At 34.0% G+C, this 18675-nt stretch overlaps 1 protein-coding gene across 5 annotated transcripts in view; it reads right to left on the minus strand.

Moving 5' to 3' along the window:
• LOC141456439 (inactive dipeptidyl peptidase 10) overlaps nucleotides 1-18675 on the minus strand; it is a 134718-nt gene that overhangs the window by 7087 nt on the left and 108956 nt on the right. For 4 of the 5 annotated variants that reach the window (XM_074132441.1, XM_074132440.1, XM_074132444.1 and 1 more), the window contains 13 exons: nucleotides 14950-15024; nucleotides 11089-11141; nucleotides 10528-10748; nucleotides 7976-8145; nucleotides 7224-7324; nucleotides 4859-4915; nucleotides 4603-4732; nucleotides 2751-2986; nucleotides 2458-2666; nucleotides 1849-2116; nucleotides 1567-1743; nucleotides 838-995; nucleotides 407-612 (listed from right to left, as the gene is read on the minus strand). In XM_074132441.1, coding sequence (XP_073988542.1) covers nucleotides 407-612; nucleotides 838-995; nucleotides 1567-1743; nucleotides 1849-2116; nucleotides 2458-2666; nucleotides 2751-2986; nucleotides 4603-4732; nucleotides 4859-4915; nucleotides 7224-7324; nucleotides 7976-8145; nucleotides 10528-10748; nucleotides 11089-11141; nucleotides 14950-15024 — 2061 coding nt within the window. The remainder of the gene's footprint in view (nucleotides 1-406; nucleotides 613-837; nucleotides 996-1566; nucleotides 1744-1848; nucleotides 2117-2457; nucleotides 2667-2750; nucleotides 2987-4602; nucleotides 4733-4858; nucleotides 4916-7223; nucleotides 7325-7975; nucleotides 8146-10527; nucleotides 10749-11088; nucleotides 11142-14949; nucleotides 15025-18675) is intronic. The other variant, XM_074132442.1, reaches the window with a different exon arrangement.

Below are 18675 nucleotides of genomic sequence, written 5' to 3' on the forward strand. Positions count from 1 at the left end.
CCACATCAGACTGACAATCCCCCTTTTTTTTAAGTAGGTTTGGCGTATCTATGAAATAACAAATCAACATATAAAAGCTAATTCTGCTTACAATACAATATCAGGTTTGCAAGTAGGTGATGTTTCATCTACTTTAGTGTAGCCATTATAATATATGAATCGTTGAACAATAGAATAGTAAACTGGGGATCGGCTCTGCGAGCCACAGAACGTTTCTTACTTAAAGAAAGTCAATAACATTTTTAAACTCAAACTGCTTAGCAACCAAATCTCCAATGGAATCTAAAAGAATACGTCATGGAAATGGAGAGGATAGCTACAGAAAAAGGAATGGGAATCCATTAATAGAGAATTTGGTTGAGAATCCCATCTAAACATCTACTGAAAATAATTAACATTTCCGTACCTGGTACCTGAATAGAATGCCCTGGTGTGTAAGAGCTTTCGCCAAGGTTACACTATGAACATATGGAACGCTGATATCTGCCAGTCCATGGATTAGGAACAAAGCATCATTCTCTATGTGCTTACTCCTTTGCACGGCGTCTGCCTCCACGTACTCTTTATAGTTTTCAGACGGTAAGCCCAAAATTCGTTCTGTGAATGCTGAGTCTATAAAAAAAAAAAAAGCTAAGATGTTCATAACTTTTATATGGAAGCCATCTAAGAAACTGACAGTGAGAAAAATATGTCCAACTTAGTTGTCGTGGACGGGGTGAAATCTTAATTTAGACAATTTGACACGATTATTGACACTTCCTCTAGAGGAGTAAGACATCGTAAAAATTATTGAAGTACAAAATGTACGTGTGTAATAAATTCAATCAAGCCACTCACTGTAATATAGCCAATCTGTGATGGGCGATATCGCGATTCCACATTTGACAATATGATGCTGAGAACTGAGTACCATAGCTGTTACATAGCCTCCAAAACCTCTTCCCCACACTGCTATTCTTGTTTTGTCCAAATTTTTGTAAAGTTCCAAGAGATTTCTGCAAGGAAACAGATAAAGATCGAATTATATTGAATGTTATAGGTTTACAAAAAAAACAAAAACAAAAAAAAAACGAACTAACATAAAAATGGTTTCTTATGGGAAACGAAATCTAAATAGATTGATTTTAAAAAAGATTTGAAATAATATGTAATGATCTGATGCATGCCCACGCGTTCCAATAAGTTTCAAACAAATTTCCTAAAGAAAACTAAATGTACCAAATAAACTCCCATCATATTTTGTGAGGCGACCAATGTATGTATTGAAGAATTTACGGACATTCACAAGAAAGTCGAATGCAGTTCACGTTGCAAAGGAGAACGTGTATAAATTCTCAATTCAGCCTCTCTTGAAACTTGATAACTTGCGAAGTTTGTGTTGACATCATTAAAGAAAAACAAAACAAAACCGTTATTCAAATGATTTTGGAAACTAATTTTACACAAATTTACTATTATTATTTTTTTTTTAGTATTTGCGGGCGATATTTTGTTGATTTAAACGGGAATTTATGATTAATAATTAAATAATCAGAAAAATATAAGTTATTTAAAAAATATGGAAACCTCAGAACTATGATATAGTCTTGTATCTGCAAACCACCCAGCCTGGTGTTGACGAACTTACTGCCCTCATCAAAAACATCCAATTGAATATATACAACGTCGAATTGACTAGACATATATGTTCCCCAATGTATTGAGAACTTTTCCGTAACCTGTGGATGTCCTGGTTTTCCATTTCTACAAGAAGAATATGAAGTAGTATTATTAGTGAGAATGATGGAGAAAAGGTGATTTTATGTAAATTTTCCAAAAAAATCAGAAAATGAAAAGAATTATACTAACACTTCAATAAGTACTGGAAAAGCAGCATCCCTTAGCTCTTCCCTCCAACTTGGAGGCAGAAGTAGTTGAGCGGTAGCTTTGCCCATGCCATGTGGCAACGGCACATGGACAGTTTCCCGCTTGGGCAACGCTAATTTAGACAACTTTTCAGCAAGTGAAGGGCGTGTGGAAAACAATGGCACTACCAGAGTGTGGTTCTGCCAAGAGTGGACTGAAGCTACTGGAAGCCCTGGTCCTTGACACTCGATCACATACCTCAGTACTCCCCCTGAAATCCAGTAAATTCAATGGAATCGAATTGAAAATCTGATGTAAACATTTATAGCACTTTCACTTGAAACAGTTCGTGAAAATGAAACGTCTAAATAACTACATTCGTTCGTCAACTGAAGCTGCGATAACCACACGAATTCCCCGGCGACAGAGGTAAATAAAGAGTGCACCGGGGAGGATTGATTTCTTTCCCGCCAAAATAAATCCAGCAGGTTATACCTTGTAGCAGGTTATACCTACTACTGCAATTGTAAATGGAAAGAATAATAATAACAGGTAAAAATGATACCTTTCGGGCGATTTCATTTCTTAAACATGTCAACAACCCTCACTTACTGATATAAGGGGGTGGTGGTAGATAGGCGGTGAAGTAAGTACAGTTCTCGTAGGGGCCAGCATGGCGATGATGACACGTCAGACAAATGGGGGAGGTCGCTTTCGAATTGCCCAAAGGCGACGTCAAACCTCGGCCACCTTTTCTAGGATTTCTCACCGTATATAAATGCCTCTCGCCAGGTTTCTCCTCATCTATGCCTAAATAATATCTACAAAACAAAAATGAGTTTAATGATTTTAACAGCTCAATAATTATACATTTTTTAAACTTTGTTTGTTTGTTTTTTTCTTACACAACATTATTGATGTAGTCCCAGGCCAGAATATCAGTCACTTGATACTTTCCATGCGATATAACCGATATCCTTCTCTGTTCTTCGCTTAAAGTGATTTGCTTGATCTGTGTAAATTTTCCAATATCTCCTTCCTGGATTCTGGATGTTATTAAGAAGCTAGAACCGTCTCTGGAAAATAAAGGGTGCCCTTTGATGCTGACCCAACCATTTTCAACCGCACGTTCGGCGTGGCTCTGAAAAAAAGAGATTTTTTTCAGTTACAAAAGTTAAAGTTAAAATGAAAAGAAGAAAATGCCATTTATGTTTGTTTCTTTTATAAAATTAGCTTTGCCTAAAACTTTCATTTTTTTCATTTCAAAGTTTCACGAAATATTTCTTTTTAATTCTCATTTAACGTTGCTGTCATTAAAAAAAAAAAAAAAGTAAGTACATTTTACACTTTTCACAAGTAAGCAATTTGATGATACAATAAATTATTGCATTTTTAATAGAAATATTAAATTTAACCCTAAAACTATAGGAATGAAATTTGAGTCAGTCACAAGACAATAATACTTACTGTATATTTATTTCACATCAGTATTTCGCAATTTAAGATTTAAGTTTATGAAGTCTTTAAATTTAGAAAACTGGTTAGGTCCTTTAATGTAACTTGAAAAATATCAATATTTGTGCAACTGTTTTGTAGTGTGAATGGGTCGATTTATAAGTCTAAATTTCACGTAGTTTGTAGAAAGGCTTTCATTAGAAAATGTGATACGTTTTCTATAATGGTCGTATGGTAAATGGAAATTTACTTAGTCAAATATTGGGGAACAGTTAATTAGCAGATGAATTAGTTTGAATAAAGTAATAAGTTTAGGATGGAAGATTTGCGAGGAATCGGTCAAATAAAACAACTCGCCTTTTTGGCTAACGTTTCGACAAATATATTGTCCTCTTCAGGGCGTGGCTATGCGGGTTGGTTGAGTTACAGAAAACTGAAGTTACAGTTGCCCTGAAGAGCACAATATATTTGTCGAAACGTTGGCAAAGAGACGAGTTGTTTTATTTGACCGATTCCTCGCAAATCTTCCATCCTAAGTTTAACAATTTGCGGTCACGAAAACTATATATTCATAAAGTAATAAGTCTAAGTTTTTTTCGGATATACAATTGTTCTTAAGAAGTGTATTTTAGACTAATTGTCCAATTTGTCGGTAACTGAATTATTCACAAAAATTGAACTGTTTCATTATGGTTGATTTAAGAATAGAAGAGTAACCGCAGTGGCGCAGACAATAATAATAATAATAAAAAAACCTGATCATAACATGGTGTGTGTCAGTATTGCAGAAGTATTTCTATGGCGCGTCAAAAAACCTAGGGTTTTATTGCTTTTAAGCACTTTTATATGAAGCGTTAATGTGTGAATTAAAGTTTACTTTCCATGGAATCTATAAATGATAAAAATTATAGCAATAAAGTTTAATGAATTATACAAATTTATGAATTTAAAATTAATTTATCCATGATGATCCTTAATTATGGTTGATGTAAGAATAGAAGAGTAACCAGAGTGGCGCAAACAATAAAAAAAAACCCTGATCATAACACGGTAGTGTTTATGAATGTGTCAGTATTGCGAAAGTATTTCTATGGCACGTCAAAAAACCTAGGGTTTTATTGCTTTTAAGTACAATAAAGTAAGTAAAATAGCTAGGTCTATGAGAAAAGAATTTAATGATTTATGGTTGAAATAAAAGAGTTTAAAATACTAAGTGTAATAAAGTAGCATTTATTATAATTGAAAATTCTCAAAGAGACCATTGCACCATCAGTAAAGCCAATGAATGATTAATAGCACTACCTCTACACACTGCCAATCGGGTGCTTCACACGTGGCAATGACACTGAGATTCTGGGCTCTGTTCATCCATACAGCTACAACCTCCTTGTTCTCTCCATTCACCCAACCAGCTGACGTCAAATAATATTCTCTATAAAACAAGTAGAAATATAAACAAAAATTAATTTCATTAATAATTTAAAATTAAATAAAAATTAAACAGAAAAAGCTATACAAAAAAAACAAAAACAAACATTACATATTTTTGAATATTTACTTTTTGATGTAAAAAATTGAACTCTGAATGGGCAGCAGGATTTCGGGATGACTTGCCCTATAAATAAATAAAAAATTAAAATAAATAAACATAAAAAATCTACTCAAGTGCCCGCGTGGGGGAGTTTAAGGAAAATTTGCTGCTGGAAGGTATTCGCCAAAATGGAAAAACAAAGGAAAACTGTAATCCGATGTAGAAAAGTTAATATAACAGTGATGTGATTAATAATTTTCATTTATTTTTTTTATCTTAAGAGTTTTATTTAGTCACAGAGTTATTTATTTAATTCATAGTTTCATTTTGCCTTAGTTTTAGTAACATTTATTTACACATTCCCATTATATTTACTTTTACACACCGACTTTACAATCAATAGTTCTATTTTGAGCAGATAGTAGCTTCACTGTAATGAATTTCAAATAAAAAGGGAGTATTTTTTAACAAAATTTACTTACCAGAGGCTAGCTCGTAAACAAAGAAAAAAAATATGAGTTTGAACTATTAACTTTTACAACGGAGCGAATCTAAAATATTTGATATTGTAACTGTGTTGGCCAGTCAGTTGGTATGATTGGGTAGAACGAACATGTTCTAACAGGATTGTGATGGAAATTGTAACGTGATAATGTAAATGAATTGTTGGGAGAATATAAAGTATAATCGACTATTTTCGATGAATTTTTTAATTATTATTAAATCTTACTGATGTTTGATCTTTTTGCTGTATCACCCATATAATTCTGTAATTCCAGATTGATCATATGTTGAGATGTTATGAAATGAAAGCTCAAAAACGAGCCATTTCTGGTAAGTACTACGAAAAAGGTGATCTCGAATTTATTAATGCGCTTTACTAACAAATTCCATTATTAAAATGATTTTTTTTTTTTCTTTTTAATTAAAATAATCTGGTTTACAATGTTACAGAAAAAGATGAAAAAGGGAAGTGCTTATTAAACTTTTGGTTTAAAATATTCTATCTCTTCTTTGTAGCAGTGTAAGGTGAAACTACCATCTTTCTGATGAGGAAATAAATGACGAGGGTTTCCAGGAAATAAATGACAAATCAAAAGTGGTTTTTGTTAAATATGAAAAATAAATAAAAAAATGAAAGGACAAATAAGAACACATAATAATGAAAAGAAACAAAAGACCACAATAAGCCTGCCTACATGCTTTTGGATCGGCTAGCAAGACCAAACACAACTGATAGCAGGGAGTGTAAATTTATTAAAAATTTAAATATTGTATTTATGAACATTTTTTGTTATTTTGTTTTGGGTTTGGTTCTTCGTACTCACGATCATTAGTTGAGATGTATTACTCGCATTAGATGAGATGATATGAACAGCTACTTCTTTTATATTTAGCAGAAGAGTTGCATTTTTTTTGCGATTTATCACACACTCTCCTCAGCTCTAATATTAAGAGAAAATGTTATAGGATTTAAATCTAATTTTGATTTCATTAAAAAACAGAACAAAATAAAAACATAAATAATAATCAATTTAATTAATTACTCTCTTTTCCTTTCACCAATCACAATCTCTTACTTTTCTTTTTGTCCATTTGATTTTTATTATTACTGTTATTTTTCTAATGATGCTAATATTATTAATCAATTTGCAATCATGCAATCTAAGTCAATGTAAAAAAAATACAAAATAAAAAATTACACAACAATTAATCATGAAAAAATGAATTTGGTATAATTTCTTTTCTCTTCAATTTTGAATAGAACACATAACAAAAACACAAGGCCCTGGTACTTTTATAAGGAGAGCAAACTTGATAGTCTGAAGAAAAACAGAAGTTTACGGTCTAAAAAAAACTACTTTGCATCCACAAAAGTCACTGCATTTTTTGTTTATTCTGCAGCAAGAGTATCAAAAAGAAGGTTATAGAGGTTATAGAAAAGGTTAGCAACTTGAGACCTTGATGGTAAATTTTCATTTATTTAACATTTGAAGTAGCTCTTTGACGAATGCGAAAATCAAACTCTGGATTGTTTTTAAGTTTATAAAGAGAAATCATTACTAAGGAACCATCAAGACTAAATCACCATCTAAGACTAAATCAAGTTTCATCTCCAATAAAAGCAATTTTAAAAGTAAAGTTAGTCCAAGTAAATTAAATTCAAAATTAATTACTCAATCATTTGCAAAAAAAGAAAAAAAAAAATGAAATTTCACAGCACTTCTAAAAGAAAATTAAATAAAACTGTACAAATCAATTCTATCATAAGAATGGTGCAATTTTTTGTTGTTGTTAAAGTACTACTAACTAAAACAAAAATATTTAAATAAATTTTATGCATAACTTGCATAAAGTGCATTAAATAGAAAACTGTTTGATGAATACTTACAATTCATGAAAGACTTGTGGTGGTTGTAATAGCCAGTGTGGCCTGTTCGGGGTTGTAAGATTTGCTAGCCACAGAATTACTGAAGGATTTGGAGTCCCTGGCTGTGAAATAAAAAATCATTGTTCAGTCATTATGAACGTAACAATTAATAGGGACATTACTATCTAATGGAGACTAAATTTTAGCTAGCAGTGTAGATAGATGTGGAATTTTTGTTTTTTAAATCACTGTAGTATGTTATTTTATAATATAAAGTTCAACACTAAAAAAAGTTAATTTGTAACGATATTTTTTAACATATTTTCACTCACACTCAAGTGCAATGTTTTGTGACACTTTCGGGCAGTGGAATTAAAAACAGTGCAAAATATAAGGAGAAATTAAATTAGAAAGATTTTGATAAAAATTCGGAAGAATAAACTTGATTTTTTTTTCAACTGAACAAAATGTCTTGTTGTGAAACGAAAGGCAACTAAAAAGAGAAGATATAAGATACCATGAAGGTTTTATTCCTACATAAAATAACTCAAGGGAAATCTGAAGAAAATCAAAGCAGAAGAATCAGACTATTGGCAGGAAAGATTTTGGAAATAACTGCCAAAGATAATGGTGCACATATCTATTTACAAGAAATAACAGTACTTAGGTATACGCGCAAACTAAAAACAAACATTATTTTCTGTGATACTACAGAAAACATTGTATATTTTGAGTCTGGCTCCAGATGCAAAAATAAAAAATATAAATGTTACCGTTGGATAAGGAAGACTGCTGGAAGATGGAAACTCTCCTCCAGAGATTGGATTATCTATCCAGGGATATTTGAACGATCTAACCAGAGTGTCATTATATGCAGCGTACAGTAGCATGGAACCATCTTCGCTGCACCACATACTCTCCCTCCCGTCAGTTACTATGTCCTCTGAAACATGAAGAACATGAAGTCGATAACTGGTGAGTCAATTACTGATAAATGTTCCTATCAACTGAAACTTTGTATTAACACGAATATCTGGAAAAAAAAAATTCTCAAATTTTACGGAGAACATGTTTAGAATTCCCCTGAACAAGAATAAAATGTAATTAGTATTGTTATTATTTTGTGTATTGTGTTACGCTGATTAAAGTTTGCAATCATTATTACGTTTCAATAATTAAGAGTTTGACGGAAATGAATCATGAACATGAGTGCCTACACCAGCTATTTTTAGTGAAATATTTAATTACTGTTAATTAAACCAGCTTCCACAGTGAAACTAATTCGTCCTAGATGAGTGGCAAATAAAACTGACTTGGCACATCTTTTATTTTTTGTTTTAACAAGAAACCTTATTACTGGTCGCCTCAGACATAAGAGGTGGAGTTACATTGTGGCAGTGGTCGGAGGTATTGTGGTAAACAGTTCGTGCCAAGAGACCATTAGAGAGGCCCTGGCTGAAGACCTGAAAAACAGGGGAGTCCTCTCTCACACAGGCCGAATCTACTTTTGCCTCTTGTTTCCACCGAGGCGTACGAGAAAGAAAACAAAGCAATAAATAGAGGGAACAGGGTTTGTTATACAACAGACATGTACACGTACAAAATTAGGTGAGACAAAGATACAATAAGGTTACACAATGTAACCTTATTCACCCTCCTCACCAACCTCTAGCCCTAAAGTTTCTATTCATGAACTGCTGGCTTGCATGTCTTCCCTTTTTTGAGCTTATTTGTATCTACGGCCCTCAGTAATTGTGTTGCCAATTTTGGACATACATTTTTCAGATATCTCCATTTTCTTCTTCACCTGTTATAATATCAAATCTGCTGTAATGGAAGTCTTATTATTAGGACATAGGTTACATGTATTATTATTATTTTAATAAGTATCAGGAATACTCAAGCCTGATCCAGAGTCAAAACATGCGACCGGTTACTGGCGGCACTATTAAGAGGAGTTGCGGGCGTTGATCATCCCCGGCTACTGGGATCTAAGCTTGGATGTCGTATGCTAATAACTTACCCTAGCTTTAAAGCTACAAGGGCTCCAGGTGCAAGGGTGTTCCGCCAAAGCTGATCCAATGAAAGAATAACCTTCCACATCGACAAAAGTTAGGTAAGAAGAAACCCAGACTACACGCTTATCTACCTCTAAATACTGGACCGTTTATCTCTTGGGCTACTAGCAAAGTCACGGAAATGAAGGCAGAAACTTGGGAATGGAAGGAGTATCAGAACGGGGAGGTTAATGTCCGATAAAACTGGGATGCATCTCATGCCACAGTGCCCCACTTAATCACACGAAAAACTCAATAATAATAATAATAATACATGTTCCAATTTTAAAAATCAAAATTGTCATGTGTCGATTCTAAGAGAAAAATAAATCCTTGCGTGAGAAAAAAAATATATCTAAGACACTATGATTAAAATTGAATTTTAATAAACAAACAACCTGGCCAGTATAAACATAGCTGAGCTAGCGCGATCTAGCGGACTAATGATGCATGCATGCATCATACAATGTGTTGCATGCAGCTTAATATTTTTTGGTTTCATGGTCGCACGCAATTATGCTTTTTAACCATATGATTATAATGATTTTTATTATTCTATGAGATGTCTGGTTTTTTTGGGGGACGAATTAATAAAACATGAGCTGGTCATGCTGCATAAAAAGATGTTTTTTTTTTTAATGGACGAAATTTTCTGCTCTGTAATCATCGTTTGGAAGTCGATTATTACTTGGACTGCACGGTGGTTCCTACTCATCGAGCCTTGTCAACTTAATGGACTTTTATCATTCCAGTTTAAGTCGCAATCACCATCACTTTCTTTTCCTCCTTTTCAAAGGGGGAAATCAAAATCAGAACTTTGTCCAGTTAATTTTTATAGAGATATACATAAATAATATTTTAATGTTTCTTTCAAATAACGTCAAAAATTGTTATTAACAGAAAGCTTGAGATGTGACATAGAGTAAAACTATTAATTTGTAATGTCATTTGTCCTGCAATTAGCTAGAGTGCCCAAGTCCAAACTAATAACCACTTTTGGACTCGTGGGAACCACAATCTTTTTGCCCTGGATGTACCCATAAAATCTTGATACTGAAAAATCGAAAATATCCCCTTCATTCTCCTTCTAATCAGAGAAAGCCATAATTGCTCCCCTAATTTTGGTCAGACTGTGATAAAAGCACTGAATTCTTGGATCTTCTGCTCAAAAAGCTGTCTCAATAAAATGTCAACAAAATTAAATTTCTGAATTATTGCTGAAGCAATTCTTGATTTAGTATAGATTAAAATGAACTTTGAATACTGACCTTGATATAACCAATCAGGTACACCATTGTAGATAAGGCCAGCCTGACCGCTGTTCGTTAATCTTACATCCGAAGATTGGTCAACTGGCGAATTTAATAAATAGATATTGTTATCCTCTCCCACCAATACTATTTTAGTTGTATTTCCACACCATTTGGCAGCCCTCACTTTGCTCTGCTGTACTTTAGGCACACCCTTTAATCTTACTGGTATATGGTGGCTGTAAATAAATCACATTTTAATAATTCAGAATTTATTTTTATTGCCTACAAAATTTTGTATTTAAATTTAATAATCAAAATCGTAGATTAAAAAAAAAAACAATAACAATAATAAAATGGAGAATATAAAAGGGGCCCTCGGCCCCCTTGCTTTGCAACTTTTCGTACGAATATTAAGAGAATGATGGTGAAACTGTGTTTACTTATAATCTCAAGAGATTAAAAGTGCTTTATTAGCTTTTAGTGGGATAATGATCTAACTGCTGTGGGAAAAGTAAACGTTAATTTAAATCGATATTCAAGAATAATTATTTAAGTACAAAGTTGGTGTTTACTTACTCATTTTTGACGTCATAGACAGTGTAATGTGCGAGAAACGTATTTCTAAATTCCTGTAAAAAAAATATTAACAACTTATTTAGTAATAAATAGTAATAGTTATTAAAGAATTTAACTTAAAGACAGTTCGCAGGATTTGCCATTCTAGACAGATGCAGCTGGCTAACTTTGTTATACTTACATTTTTTTTCTTAACTCATTAAATAAAATGCAACACATTGCATCACTCTCTCCATCCTAACGTACAATTTTATTCATATTTGCATATGAATTGCTCTTATTTCATAATTTAGATCACGTTATTGTCCTCCGGCCTATCAAGTCCTACCTTGAAATTCTCAAATCTTAGTTTTTGCTAATGGAGAACAAAAAATCAACGAGAGCTAATTCCAGTACATAATCTTCACTATCAATCGTAATAAATTCTATCAAATCTGTGCTAAATCACAGTCCTAACCCTGGAACAGCGATATCTCTGACTGTATCTCGACAAAATAAGCTCTAAAAAAACAGCCGGTTCTTCTAATCCCTATCTGGGCTTACGGGCTTGGAACTATGCAGAATCTAAGCCAGTGATGGGCAAATTACGGCCCGCGGGCCAACTCCGGCCCGCGAAAGTATTTAATCTGGCCCGCCGAGGGTCCATCGGCATGGATAGTATATGGCCCGCTATAATTACGTTTTGACGGTCGAGAAGTATAAAGTAGATTCTACTTAGTAGAATAATAGATGCATAACCTATAGGTGAAGCTAAACTAGCCGCGTAGTTACACAAGTGTGTAATGCTGTAATGTTTTTATAATATTATGATTAAAAGCTTTAACACAAAATGCATTTTTTCTATAATTCTGGCCCTCCTCTAGAATTTCTTAAACTTTGTGGCCCCCCCATTAAAAAAGTTTGCCCGCCACTGATCTAAGCCATACCCCAAAATCTGATGCAATATAGTCTATCTGAAAATTACATTGGTCCTAGTCCAACACTGTTTTATTCCAAACTATCCCAACAATATCACTCGCTCAAAATACGCAATTGAAACAGGATTTCTTCCCGAATGCTTCAGCTTCGATGGCCTCGCCATCGTACGATAGAAATGAGCAACATTTGAATTCAATTCAACGGTTCACCCTTTGCTGGTCACTTCATGATGGTCATCGTTGGATGGCCATAATACAAATCTTTCAAGCCATTTTGTTTTACATATGCATAATATAATCTCATTTACAAAGTTGCCAACGGGCAGTTGTAAATTAACCAGAGAAAGAAAAATGCAATTTTTGTATTAAGGAAGTTGTGTATGATGTTTCATACAATATTTTTTTTACGAAATGTAAATCACGCATTACATATTCATACGACGTTGGCTAGATATGGGCAATGTAATGATAGAGCCAGTTACTATTGGATGGAGATGTATGGTTGATTTCCGCAATACTCCCCCCCCCCATTCTGCATTCAAGAACAGAAAGTATGATCAAATGAACCGTAACGATTTGATTAGTTTTACATATGCTTTATTGTAAACTGCAATATATTCTTTGTCTTTTCTGCAACCATTTGTTGGAAAGTAAAATATAACTGCATTGAAATTACTGCAGTAGGAGATTTAATGAGGGGAATAAAAAACACTCTTTCAAGACCAACATTCAACAAACTGGAATTCAAAATAACTAAAATAAAAACTGGAAAGTTTTTAGCTAGTATTTATTTAAATTTGTTTCAAGTGTCCATTTCATGACAACGATCTAGATCTAGTTACACTCGATTGTTGATTAAAGAGCGAGTAACTTAAGTCAAGTATTTGTAAAATCGACTTACCTCAGCAAGATATAAGACATCGACAATTATTTAGAAATGTCAGCATTCTGAACAGTGTAATTAGGCTTTTGTTACTGACAACAGAAGCAGTCGCAAGTTTCAGAATTGGGAGTAAGAATATAGAAATAAAAAATAATTTAAACATTACAAAACACAAGTTACTAGGAGTTTTGGTACGGTTGAAAGGTTATGTTAAGTTTAAAGAATATAATTCCCATAACCTTAGAACCTCCAACGTATCAGGTTATTACTCTGGAATCAAAAAAACTGGCGGATAAAGTAGAATATCTATATTGCAATGAGCAGACAACAATAACAACAAAACCTAACTATTGGTTGAAGCAATAATATTCCAGCTTAGTCTGGCGCGCCCAACATGTACAGACACTTCAATAAACATACAAAAACATAACCTTTACATAACTTAACCTGCACAGAAGAAGAATAAAAAGAAGGTTCAATCCCAGAATGTAGTACGGGATAGGTTTCATCCATATTCTAGAAACAATACGACAAAAGAAAAAAAAACTACCCTGATCTAGTATGCATGTGTTTATGGAAGCTTACCGCCTGAAGAGAGAGAGACGGAGAGTGTGAGTGAAAGAGAAATAAAAGAGAGATAGGTGGATAGGTATATTAAGGTATGTGGTTGTTACAATTTTCAAAACATGGTAGCCTAGAAATATTCATAGGTGTTTACTGTGGGTGCCCAGAGGGTGGTGTTGCCCACACTCCCACAGGAATAAATTCATCCTCCTGCTCGCCAGGGATGGCAGGCTCAATATTTAATTTACCACCTTCCCTACCTTTTTTTTTTTTTGCCTGTAATAGACATTTCAACTGAGACTAGAAACTAAACAGTTTAGATGTCAATCGTTTTATTATTTTATATCTTAATAAACACTTTTAAACTATCTGGAATAAGGAAATCAAACGAATTTCTTTTACTTAAATAATTAAAAATGATATACGATATATTTTTGATTCGTTTCAACCCGGCACAACCTGTTTTAATTTCACTATTAAAGGATTAAATTATTAAAAAATATAAAATGATAAAACAGGTGCTCAATAATTTAAGAACTTTTTAGCATTTTTGTAAACTTAGAATTGAACTAGAAAAATATTAATAATAATTTTGTACTTAATGAACAATTTTTAAATTTAATAAATTCATTAGATAATGAATAGAATAATTTTGTGTTAATGTAAATTTTGTGAACAAATCCAGACTTTGTAAAAGAAGGTGCTACATTTATTGAAAATTTAGCGATGTGAATTATTGACCGAATCCTCCTTGCTATTAAACAATCACTTACGCGTTATAAACTTCGTCACTGACAGTAATTCTATTGTCACCTGGAAATGACAAGACTTGGACACCTAGTACTTCAGTGAAGAGTATAATTAATTTTGATTAAGTCAAGGAGTTTGAGTGCAATCAAGTATATAGATATTGCTGGTTAGAGAATAGGATGTAACAAGAGCCCCAGCTGGCTGACTATGTGCAACAAGTGAACAGTTTCGTAGTCCGGCGCAACCAACTACCAACTGTACCAACATCAGTGCAAACATTCTTCCTCTCTTCAACTTGGGGCACATCCTTCTAACTCTGTACCAGTGCCTGCTATATAGTTTATTATAATATAGAGTTTAGTAACAGCTGGACAGCCATTCAACTGGATAATACAACGTCAGCATGTGCCACCACTTATAGGTTATAATTTACTGACTGCAGATTGTATCTTTGGGATTAAAAGCGCTTCTCAACCGGAAGTATCGCTTTTTTGCGATTTTCTCGGAAATGACCTCAACGTTTTTTTTAAATTTTTAAACTTTGCATACTTATTGAACTTTTCTCAATCTATAATTTTTCCAAGACAATCAATTAAGAGCACTTCTTTGTGAGGAGCTTAGTTAGAGCTACCTCTCAATTAACGTTTGAGTTAACGCATTCATTAGATTAATTATTGATCGACAAAACAATTTAAGCATTTATTAATAATAATATAAGTAATGAATAATAATTTTAACTTTAATTACCTGTTTAATATTGTGCCTGAGAAGTACGTATTTGAGATCGTGCGATGCTTGATACCACTTTACATTTAATTGTGTCTGCAAAAGATTGATGAATCATAAGTAAAGTAGTAAAGTAATTGCCTATTTTTTTAGGCGGGTTTTACGTTTAACTACCAATTAGGTGTCGCGGACGGAGGCGACTAGCAAACATACTTTACTGTAAATTTCTTGTATTAACCATTAAATATAAAATCCAAGGCCTCTAGTCCGGGAATCGAACCCAAAACCAACGTAATACATCTTAGCTTTGTGGGTCTAGTCTCTTAGCCGCTCGGCTACCGTGGCGCCTTGATAGAACACACAACCTTTTTCCCAATTAAAATTACAACGAATGAATAACATATTCTCTAAAAAATCTTTCAAGATTCTAGCAACTAAAATATGAATACGTTCGAATTATTTATGAATGGTTGTCTAGCTTAAAGCGGCAGGACTAATGCACAGCAGTCTTGGATAGGAAGTCGATCTCAAAGTGATTTTTAGTTGATCACAAAATACGCCAAACCGGAAGTGCCAATAATTTTTTTTCCAGTTTTTGGAATTTTCTCGAAAACTAGATAATACAACGTCGGCAAGAGCAACCACTTATACGTAGGTTATAATTTCCTGTACACAGGCTGTGGCTTTGCGATTAAATTCCTCAGCCGGAAGTAAAGGGATTTTCCACTCTTTTTTTTTTTTGAGGATGTTCTTGAAAATGGCTTGAGCCATTTCAAAGAAATAAAAATTTTTGAAATGACTTTAATGATTTTTACTAATAGTCCCGTTTTGTTATGGTATGGTCAGAGGTGGTAGCCGCCAGCAAGGAGTACGTCTGTAAACGGCATCTCATTTCGAAATAAAATCCAAACCAATCAACTTTTTTATATGATAGAGAATATGAAAATCACCCTTGTGATCTATACGAGACATAAACGCCGAGAAATTACTGCAGCTGAATTATAAGGAATCATCGAAGTTGATAGTATAACATGTATATATACAAAAAAAAGTAAATAATTTACAATGTGCTCATTGTTTTTATATTGTAAAGTTATGCAGCTGAGAAAGGTCGGATGTTGACCTTTCGGCGCGCACTAAATATTCCACTTCCGGCCGATTTTTTTTTTCGCCCTTTGTTTCTATCACTTTTAATTTTTAATAATTTCATTATATGTTTCCACTGAGCACTTAATTAGTTTTCGAAACATAGATTTATCTTTATGCTTTATGCTCTTTTTCATATTTTACGTCCAAAAGAAATCAAATTTTTTATACTTTCTCTTCCGGTAAGACTTAAAAGACTTTTTCTTTTTTTCTTCATCGAATATATTCGACATCAATATAGCTGAATTTTAGTTAAAAAGACTTCCTGCGAAAGCATGACATTCTGCTCAAAATCAATTAAAAAAAAACAAAACAGGTTGCTCATAATTTTCGGGGCTTACGAACGCTAACAAGATGTCATTCACACATCCGGGAAAATCATTTTCTTCCTATCTGTTACTATAGCAACACATTCAATTCTCAACAATACCATAAAGATGATACAACCTCTAATTCCCATGCACACATTTACGCCTTAAAAGGAATTTAATGGGACAAGAAAACAAAGTAAAAATACCTAGTTTAAAGAAATCTCTGTAGAGGTTGGTTTCTTCAAGAGGGAAACACACAATCATTTAAGGAAAACACACCCTTTATTCACGCAATTCTTCAATCTGGTAATTACCGTTTAATCCTGAGTTAACAACGTATCACGTGATAGAACCGTCTGAACCCTGTGAAGTGAGCATTTAAGCTACACCAAGTGCAATTAATCCAACAGGTGACCTGTAATGAGCCTTAAGGTCAGGGTGATGTAAGGTTGTTAGCAGAAGGAATCTCTTCAAGGAACTATCAGCATGATTTAGGATAATATGGGACTAACTAAAACCATAGATCCAACTTTTCACTGCGGCGCTTTTTCCCTCTAAATTTCCCAAAAGTTCAGAGAACTCTCTGTTATTATTAAACTTTGATATGCACAAAAGTTTCCTAATAAATGGTTGGAAAACTTTTGATTTTTTTGTTTTTTTAAAGTTTTCCCTGTAATAAAATTTCTACTGTCTGCTTTCTGAGAAAAGTTATGATGATAATACCTCTTAGTGGGCCGTCAGGAGTGACTTGCGAGTATTAAAAAGCACAACTTTGCACAAAGGAACTTCAGAGAAAAAGATAGAAAAATAATTCGATGAACTTTGTCAAGCTTAGGGAGCATCAGTACTTTGTTTAGGGCACCATTCAGTTTGCCAGATCATGGAACAGGATGATCTTTGTATGATCTTAAATTAGATTAAGAAGCTTTAGTAACTGTAGTATGTGATCAGATTTGTTTAGAACAGACTAGGACAAAATTCTTGCTGACCTGCCATTCTAGTCGAGGGAGACCGTCACAGAAGGAGGTTAGGAACAAATTAGTGCCCTTAAGAAGGGTATGGGAAGGAAGTGAAATAACGCTTTCAATAACGCAGGTCAGAGCTGGCTCTCTGGGAATAATATTTAAGGAAATTCAAATCTATTGTCCCCACTTATGCAAGTTCCGGCCAATCACACTACAGAATCCACACACAAAAAGGAATAACATACCCTGTTCTTCGAGGGAGTTCTAGATGGTAGTGGGAGCCAACAGTTGGGGGATAACTACTCTCTGTATCTACCCCATTCCTCCTCTCTGTATATACAGAAGAAAACTTCTCCAAGAAGATTCTTGGAAGGACCCAATCATTGCCCCCCTTCAATTCCTTGTTAACCACTCAGGCTTTCCAGGAAACCCAGTTGGAAGCAGTTGTGGATAATCACTCAACAATTGCTTCCCACGCTACCCTCTCTAAAGCTCCTCACATTAAGCTCCTCCCCTAAATCAAGAAGTTCCAGGAAGAATATGGTAGCCAGTGGTTAGTGATAATCGCGCTCTCTGATGTACCTTCCCTGAATTTCCCCCTGGAAGCCAAAGATGGTAACCCAAAATTAGGAAGTAGAAAGTTGAGTACACCACTCCATCCCTAGTAGCCCACCCAGATAATCTAGAGAAATCACAGAGTTGGTGAAGCCAGATCAATGGAACAGCTGTCAATGCCAGAGCCCACCTGCACCTTAAGCTTCCGGGGAAGATAGATCCCACCCCAAAACTCAGTAACTACTACAGTAACTCACTCAATCCTAGTTTAGAACCTATACATTACACTAAGATAGTTCTTCAGAGAAGAGGGAAGCCTAACTAACCTTCTTCCTGGAAAAGAGTACTTAATCAAATCCTGCTGGAAGAGTGTTACAGATCTAGTTGAGTTTGCAATCAGTATTGGAAGTTTAAAGAAAAAGTGTTGGCACAATTTGCGAGGAAAGCACAATTTCCTTCAGCAAATAAACTGATACATCCGGCGCAGAGATTTTGTTCGTTAAGAACACACACAATTCCAGGATGTGCCCCAAATTCAAATATAAAGTTTCAGACGTGCGCAGACAGATAATTTTCTTAAAAAAACAATTTTTTCGTACTCAAACAAACAAATCCCAAAACTTTTATTTCCGTTGAAAACACAATAGAAACCTCAACACTTCCTGTTACGAGAGCTAAGAGAAAGAAAAGAATTATTTTCTAGATTTAATCGGAGAACAGTTAGTGAACATGGAAAAGCAGAAAACCTTAAAGAAGAAAAGTGAAAATGG

Source organism: Rhodnius prolixus, unplaced genomic scaffold, assembly GCF_049639745.1.
Source record: "Rhodnius prolixus isolate KJV_2025 unplaced genomic scaffold, Rpr scaffold_4, whole genome shotgun sequence".
Lineage (NCBI taxonomy): Eukaryota > Metazoa > Arthropoda > Insecta > Hemiptera > Reduviidae > Rhodnius > Rhodnius prolixus.